The sequence below is a fragment of the Cryptomeria japonica genome, chromosome 8 (assembly GCF_030272615.1).
Source record: "Cryptomeria japonica chromosome 8, Sugi_1.0, whole genome shotgun sequence".
Taxonomy (NCBI): domain Eukaryota; kingdom Viridiplantae; phylum Streptophyta; class Pinopsida; order Cupressales; family Cupressaceae; genus Cryptomeria; species Cryptomeria japonica.
Window position 1 is genome coordinate 49,484,088 of NC_081412.1, and position 9,285 is coordinate 49,493,372.

The window sequence follows — 9,285 nt, forward strand, 5'->3', positions numbered from 1 at the left end:
GCCACCTCTCAGCCAATGTTGTCAATAAACCCCAGTTCACGATAAACCGAGGCATCTCTAATAAAGAGGATAGGCCACACCTCTCAATGATATCCCTATCAGCCTATGTCAATCGTGGTATCAATGACCACGGTCTCGAAAATCGCTCTCGCGGCTAAACCACTTCAAGACGCTTCTGTCAAAAAGCAAAACAAGTCCAATATCAGTTTCCTCATCAAAAACATTGATATCAAAATCAAATTCATATCAAAACTTGAAACTTTGAAAATCTAATCAAGTTCTACATCACATCAATCCATTTTCATATCATATCAACTTGTAAAACAACTCAAGTTTCACAATCATATCAACTTGTAAAACAACTCAAATTTCATAATCAAATTAATTGGTAACACAACTCAAATTTCACATTCATATCAACTTGTAACACAACTCAAATTCCACAATCAATGCAACTTGTAAAACAACTCAAACTCTACATATATATCAACTTGAAACAATGCAAATCAAATCAAGTTCATATCAAAAACATCTATATCAAACACCACATCATATCAAATCAACATCAAATCTATTTCAACTTGAAAAATTGCAAATCAAATCAAGTTATATCGGAACTCATATTGGACAACTTATCAAAACAATGATAGTAGACACGCAGACTGACAATTTGCACCTATCCCGACAAAACTAGCATGAACCTACCAATTTTCTTCATCCACAAATCACACTTTACTAAAAATTTTTCCCTATGCGCTAAAAAAACTTGTCTACGCACTAAATTGCTTACTATGTGCTACCCTATCCTCGCAAAGCGCTACCCAATCCACCCTATGCGCTAGTCAGAACCTACGCGCTACCCCTTTTCTCCAAAGCGCCACCTAACCTACCCCAAGCACTAAGCTACCCTATGCGTTATTTTATCCTGCTCTTGTGCTACAAATCTAACCCTATGCGCTAGGTCATACCTACGCGCTACCTAGGCCTACCCATGCGACCCCCCTGAAACCCTATGCACTAGGTATCTCCTACGCGCTACCCATTTTTCCCTCTGCTCTACCCTGTGATCCTTGTGCACTAACATAATCCTAAGCACTATCCTAACCTGCAGATGCGCTACCTTAATCCTTTCGGACGCTACCCTATTTTCTTGAACCCTATGCGCTAAACTGACAAATCCGCGTGACAAAATTGAAAAGATGATAAAAAACGACAAAATAAAAAATCCAAAAGGGGTAAAAAAGGTTGATTTACCGGTGGTCCATACGCAACGGGCCACCGATACCTCCATACGCGCTCAAATCGATGAGAAGCATAAGGAACTTGCATGTTGACTTTTCTCCAAGTGTCACTTTCTCTAAAGTCAACAAGCACAAATGAGACAAAAAGAAATCACTTTTTCCTTTTTATAGGGTAAATCAAAATTAGGGTTATATGGAGGAACGCGTAAGTTGCTCGTGGTGTCTCATACAACCCTACCAAACATCATTATCAGGAGATGAATCAATTTATCGCATTCAACATAGACAAAAATTTAAAATGCCATAAATTTATCGAAAATATCCAAATTGAATCAAATGTTCAAATTTTTTTATTCATCTCCCGAAGGGGCATTATCAACATCATTTATCAAATCTGGGGCATTGTTTATCAAATCTGGGGCACGACATGAACATCTTGACATAAAAATTGATCATAACTAAATCGTGGCAACACATCATTTTCTTTGAATGTGCACACACGTCATTTCAAAGAGGGGCAAAATGTAGACATATAAAAATGACCATATTCTTAAATGAATATTTAATTTAAATCTAATTTAATGAATATTTAATTAAATCACCCACATTCTTCTATTTAATTAAATAAATTAGTCAATTTATTTAGTTAAATTAACTTAAGCCCTTTACATACATTTAATTGAATAAATCATTTTATTTAATTAAATCCTTTCTTCTTACTTTTTAATTAAATTTACATTTAATTAATAGTTTACCCCAAATTGAATAAATCTAATTTATTTAATCTCCCCACTTACATTTTCCTACAACTCCCACTTGCATCCTAAACCCTATTCCTAATTTCTTCTAGAATCCATCTAATCCTAATCAATTAACCCAAACCCATTCATTATCCCCTTTCCCTAAATTTGAGGAAATCACTTCTCAAATTTGGAGTAAAGTCTTCTAAATTTGGAAGGACTCTTACAAATTTGTCCCCAAAGTCTTCAAACCATTAATGGTTAACTAACCCTTAATGACATGGTTTGAGACTTTTTGACTAACTTAACCTCCATCTAACCTAGGGGTCTTATCAAGCATTCATTGCTTTGACCATGGTTATCCCTTTAACCTCTGCACAAGAGTTTACTCCTTGGGTAAAAGCTTTATCCATTGGATAACCCTAACCTAACCTTAACCCTTACCTCCTAAGGTAACCATAAGGTCTTCTTAAACATTTAATGCTTCCTTTCATCTCCTCTCAACCAGTCTTATGTTGACAATTGTTACCATTTCATTGGTGACAATTGTAAACATGGATCAATAACTTTCAATCTCGACTCTTGATTAACTCCTTCAATCTTGACCATCCATTGTCCTATTTTCACTATAAATAGAGCTCTCATTCCTCCATTTTAAAGATCCATGCAAGCTTTTAGTATCTCATTTATGCTCAAATTTATCAATACATCTAGCTGCTTTTTGTAATAGGAATTAATCGAATAAGCATTTTAGACTATTTCCTTTATCATTAGCTTAGATAATTAACTAATATATCATGTTAGGATAGTATTGCTACTAATCTTGTCATCTTATAATCTAGTTTATTGCATTTGTAGAATCATGCATAGATATGATGCATTTCATAATCAAATCAATCATAAGCATCCCTCGTTCTTGCATTCGTCATCTCTAAGTCACTTTGCTCAATGATTTGAGAGCAAAGGCATTGGCTTGAAGGACCTTGTGAGATAGAGAACTATGGAACCAACCTTGAGAAGTCGAGTCATTCTTCATGACTCTATAACTTGCACCAAGAAGTCCCGTGGGTGTGTGAACAAGCCTCTTTGAGACCACATTTTTCACATTTTAAGTTTCATTGACCCGCTTTTCCCGCACACAATAGCTATAAGAGTATTTCACATCAAATGTCTTCACTCAGAATTCGCATGAAGAAAGATCACATAAGGTAATTCACATGATGTGTTGTGTCTAATGCCATGCGATTTACTTGATTATATACTTGACTTGAGGTGTCAAGTTAGCAAGTTGGCTTGCTTATATGTTTTACATTTTACAATTAGACCGCTCAATAGGTCCTGCCTCATAATGAAGTTATTGCCTTTATTTGTTTTACATTGATTTGGGCCCAGCCTCAATAATAATTCGTACAAATGGAAATTACCTTTATCCGAGCTAGCTTTTATTTTAACAATTAGGAGACTGTACAAATGGAAATTGCCTTTATCCGAGCTAGCTTTTATTTTAACATTTAGGAGATTGTTTTGGCTGAGAGACAGACTCAGGCATCACAATAGGCTGGGCTGACTGAGATTGTTGTTGCGAATTGGAAGCATCTATAGCCTGAGATTGATTGTATCTATTTTTCCTGACTGGGCAATCTCTTATTATGTGACCATCCTGTCTACAGTAGAAACAAGCATTAGGCTTATTAAGATAAACTATTGTCTGGAAAAACTCAACCCCTGGCCCAACTAACTTGATATTATCAAGCAACTGATAATTTAAATCCATCTCAACACAAGCCCTTGGATGAACTCGGAGGCTAGAAAACTTATCAGAATTGTTCTTGCACCAAATAACCCTCCCAAGTTGTGCAACTATTTCTCGTAAAATAGGTCTGAGCGGCAGTTTAAGAAAAGGCAATTCAATCCACATTGGGTACTTGGATCTAGAGGGACCTTCATGGCGAAAATCGAGGGTCCAAGCCTGTAAATAACAAATCTGACCACATATAACCCATGTTCCATACTGGAGGACTGCGTGAACATGATCTGCAGACTTAAATTTGCAAGAAACATATCCTTTGCCCAACCCCCTCAAGGCCTCAATTTCCCAGCCTTTACTTTCCCAGTTAAGTTTAGCCCATTTATAGAAATCAATTTCAGAAGGTATGCCTTTCAGAAAGAACAAGATTACCGATCTCTGTTGACATTCAGCAATAGATTCAACCACATCATCAGGGAGTAGAAATTCTCATGTCTTACCTTCATTTGGTTGATCTTCCATTGGTTTATCTGATTCCGAAACAGCTTCCACACCTCCTTTATCTGAAACAGGGGAACTCCAACCACTGTCGCCCTCTGTGCCCTTCATGGTTAGATGAGATGCCGAGTTTTCAGCAACAATCGGAGGAGTGTCAGTTGTTTTAATCTCCCCCAAATCCTCAGTAGAATCCCCCGTCATTCTCCTTGCTTCTGCCTTTAGCCGCATTGAATCAGAAGAAAAAATGAACTGCTGAAACCCCTCTTCCCCCTCACGAACTTTGTTCTTGCCGTTCTTTTCTGCCACGGCTAGAACAGGAAAAGACGCCAGCCTCAAAAGCTCATATTCGGCGTGCAAAAATGGTAAAAAACCGGGTCGAAATTCTTGTTAAAAGATAACGCAGGTGTCCTAAGATGAGCTCAGAACAAAAATCTCGTGTGAAACAAAAGGGTAAAAACTTATTTTTAAAAAATTTTCAGTACGAAATGAAACTAGTTTTGATATATATGCTACATAAAAATATGTATATGAAAAAATTAACACTAACTCAAAATTAATAATAAATATAAAAATTCCAAAATAATATCTACTCACCAGATATTGAAGTTAAAGATTCAAGTGTTACTATCTCAGCGCTTTAATTCTAGGGCTATTTACTTGTCACTCTTGATTCACTATTTTACCCAAGATTATTTAGCATTTTCAAGGCATGTAATTAATTAAAAATATATCCAAATCGATCTTGTTGGATTGTTGGATGGTAAGTGTTAATTTTTATAGACTCTCGATATCTCTGGACTTACTTTATGTGTTGATTACTAACATTTATTGGCTTTGTAGTACACAAAGAAAGAACCAAATTTAACGATGTTATGATGTATCCACACTAAGTGTTTCTCTCGTCAAGTTCTTCAAATCTGATATATGCAAATTTAATCCCAGATTGCAAACCTGACATAGACACAACATAATTCAATTAATCCTGATAAAAGAGCATATGCTTCCAATCAACTCTAACCAGTGTATCGATTGTAAGCCTTTCGCTCAAATGTCCTGTTGGCCAAGCATATTTACATTTCCCTCGAGTATTCCTCTCCTTTTGCTTATTTCCATTTTCTCCCTCTTCCTCCAACTTTTCATTCGAGACATGGGCATGTTTTCTGAAACAGTTCATTTTCATTGCACCTTCAAGGTAGCATAAAAAATGGCTTTAACAAATACCCTGTATGTATATATAGAGGCAGTGATGCATATTTTTGGTTTTATGAAGTCACATTTGATTTTATGAAGACAACAGTGTGCTCTAATCTCCAAACACTGAAGAAAGAAAAACTCAGAAATTGGAAATAAATCCTGCTCTCTTCTTTGTTGTTGCATGTCTGACTCGGTGCACTTCATTAAAGTGTAAGCCTTAGTTTACAGAGTACTTCACTTAGCATCACCAATAATCTCCACAAGAACATTGTCCTTGTTTGAAATGATGGAACCGGTTTACATCTCTCAAAACAATTTGTCTTCCAACAATCTTGGAGATAAACTTGGTTGCAGTGTGACAGTCAATGCATACTCTAAGGTTCTTGACAACTCTAATAGTTGTACCAGGGGGGGTGTTCAACAATCCAAATGCAATTGCTAACTTCTCACTATGGTGGCAGAGGAATGATTGTTTTTCCTCCTCCTCCACATCATTCAGCACAAGTCTTGAATCTGGTAAATACCCTGCAGCCTTCATCTCCCAAGACAATTTCTCTAACTTTGCATAGATCTCCTGTGTTTGTGGGTGCGATCTGTCTCCCATACAAAATGTATGTACCATTTTATGGTCTTCAATCCAACTACATCCAGGTTTCTTATTAACTCCTCTATCTTTCATCAATCTCCTTACCAGTTGAACCTCACCCCACCAGCCCACTTCTGCATAGATGTTGGACAGAAGAACATAAGTTGCAACATTTTTTGGATCCATCTCAAAAAGAAGAGCTGCTGTAAACACTCCTAGCTTTATATTCTTATGTGGTCTACAGGCACCTAGCAAACACATCCACACAACCACCACAGGTTTAATTGGCATTTTGATGATGAAGTTTAGAGTTTCCTCAAGATAGCCAGCACGGGCAATAAGGTCAACCATGCACACATAATGACCAATTGTAGGTTCAGTGCAACAAGAGTCACTCAATCCATTAAAATATGTACAGCCCTCTTCCAGTAAACCTGCATGGCTGCATGCTAATAAAACACAAGCAAAGCTTACATGATCAGGGCATGCTTCGGAGTGCTTCATCCGTTCAAAAAGTACGAGAGCATCCTTGCAAAAACCATTTTGTGCATATCCTGCAATCATAGCATTCCATGAGATTACATTTCTTTGAGGTATTTTGTTAAACACTTCGTGTGCCTTGTATATGCTACCACATTTTGCATACATATCTACCAGGGCACTTGCAACTACAACATCTGAACAAAATCCACCTTTGATTATGTTCTGATGTATGCCCATACCCTGTTCCAAAGCTCCCATTTTGGCACAAGCTGGGAGAACGCTGGCAAAGGTTGTGGAATCAGGCTTTACACCTGCCAATTGCATTTCCTTGAAAGTTTCCAAGGCATCTTCAACAAACCCATTTTGTGCATATCCTGCAATTATTGCATTCCACGAGACTACATTTCTTTGAGGCATTTCTTTGAAAAGTCTTAATGCCTCGTCCAGAACACCTTCTTGCGCATATCCTGCAACCATTGCAGTCCAAGAGACCACAGTTTTTTGAGGCATTTTGTCAAACAGTTCTCGTGCCTTGTGTATGCTTCCACATTTTGCATACATGTCTACCAAGGCATTTGCAACAACAACATCCAACATAAATCCCCCTTCCATTATTCTTTGATGAATGTTCATACCTTGTTCTAAAGCTCCCATTTTGGCACAGGCTGGGAGGATGCTTGCAAAGGTTGAGGAGGCTAGCTTTAAACCAAAGAATTGCATTTGCTTGAAAGTTCCCAAAACCCCATAAAAGAATCCATTATGTGCATATACTGAAACCATTGCATTCCATGAGACCACATCTCTTTGAGGCATTTTATCAAACAGTTGACAGGCCTTGTCTATACGTCCACATTTAGCATACATGTCTATCAGGGCATTCGCAACTACAACATCTGACAAAAATCCATGTTCGACTATGTTTTGATGAGTGTTCATACCCTGATCTACAGCTCGTATTTTGGCACAGGCTGTGAGAACGCTCGGAAATGTCATGGAGTCTGGCTTTACACCCGCCAATCGCATTTGCTTAAAAGTTTCCAAGGCTTTCTCAGCAAACCCGTTTTGTTCATACCCTGCAATCATGGCATTCCAAGAAACCACATTTCTTTGTGGCATTTCTTTAAAAATTCTCATTGCCTCGTCAAGAACACCATTTTGTGCATATCCTGCAACCATCGCAGTCCACGAAACCACATTTTTTTGAGGCATTTTATCAAACAGTTCGCGTGCTTTATGTATGCTCCCACATTTTGCATACATATCTACCAGGGCATTAGCAACTACATCTGACGAAATTCCCCTTTCCATTATGCTGATATGGATGTCCATACCCTCTTCCAAATCTCCAAGTTTGGCACAGGCTGGGAGTATGCTGGCAAAGGTAAACTGATCGGGTTGGACACCTGTTTGTTCCATTCGATGAAACAGTGTCAATGCATCGAGAGGATAACCGTGTCTTCTGTAAGCTGCAATTATGATATTCCATGAAGAGACATCTCGTTCTGTTATCTCATCAAAGACTTTACGAGCATCTGACAAAATACCACACATGACATACATGTTGATAAGGTTGTTTTGAGAAAACGTGCGCGGAACAAACCCAAATCCCCTCTGATCGCCCAGATTGTGGAATTTTTTACCTTGTAAAAGCACATTGTTGGTAATACAGTTGTGCAATGGTTGAAGATATGCAGTACAGTGAACAGGGGGATTGCGAGTGGTAAGCAAAGTGTGTAGAACCCTCTTCAATTGATCTACTTTACATAATGTCACCAGATTACGATTGGCAGTGGATGGCATTGCCATTGTGTGATAATTGGTGAACTGTTGGAATTGTGCATTGTTATTCAATTAAGTCAGTCTTCTACCACAATCACAACGGAACACTCTCACCCGTCTGTCACCAAAGAAGTTTCATGGTCATTTATTTATTTCTGTAAATAGCAAATGATACCTGTAAGTAGATCTACAAAGAATTTCAGAGTACCCCATACAATCGGAGCCCTGCTGTACGTAATTACATTGAATTTAAGCAGGTTAAAAAGCTTATACCCGTTATTTTATGTATAATATCAATGAACTGGATCGATGATCACAGTCCTGCGCAATGCTTGGCATTCCAGTGCTGATTGCAGTGTTAAATTACGTTTCCTTCGAAGCAGAGGAGGGGTTCAAAGTCTCCACCCTATTAAGGCCACAGCGCTTAGATTTCTTATTAGGCAGTTCCTGTAGCAGCTCAAGTTGCTTATTATTAGTTTGATGAGAGGAATTAATAATAAGCAACTTGAGCTGTTACACCCCCCTTCATCCCTTTCATCCATCTTAAGGTTCTTAGAATACAATCCACTTATTCTATCATAAATCAAGATCAGTAAAAACACACATCTTTGAGCACCTTTCAACCATCCATTATATCAATGAATCCATTCAAAAGATTTTCATATCATTCCTATTCACCCATAAATTTTAGTGCTCTTGGAAGCAATTTGGGCGCCAAGCATAAAATCCACAAGTCCAAAACTCCACATACATCTATAGATCAATATGTCCCATTTCAAAGACGTGCAAAAACAAAACAAAATTTGATCCAAAAGCAATACATTCCAAAGAACCACAAAGAAAAAAAAAATAAAAAACCATGTGGATTGCTAAGTTGTTGATAGAAGCAATGCATTCCAAAGAACCAAAAAGAAAATAAAAAATGAAAAACCATGTGGATTCTTAAGTTCCTCATAGAAGCACTACATCCTAAAGAAAAATCAAAACAATCATCCAAACTTGCTATTCCAAAGGCTT

General features: G+C 37.6%; 1 protein-coding gene across 1 annotated transcript; it reads right to left on the bottom strand.

Moving 5' to 3' along the window:
- Positions 1-5,013: 5,013 nt before the first annotated feature.
- On the bottom strand, positions 5,014-8,743 carry LOC131041751 (pentatricopeptide repeat-containing protein At2g13600). Its single transcript, XM_057974945.2, has 2 exons — positions 8,542-8,743; positions 5,014-8,386 (listed from the first exon to the last, which is right to left on the bottom strand). Exon 2 carries the CDS (start codon positions 8,293-8,295, stop codon positions 5,665-5,667), a length of 2,631 nt encoding a protein of 876 aa, XP_057830928.2. The 5' UTR covers positions 8,296-8,386; positions 8,542-8,743; the 3' UTR covers positions 5,014-5,664.
- Positions 8,744-9,285: the final 542 nt, after the last annotated feature.

Coding starts and splice junctions, on each gene's coding strand:
- LOC131041751 (XM_057974945.2), bottom strand. CDS start 8,295: ATGGCAATGCCATCCACTGCCAATCGTAATCTGGTGACATTATGTAAA.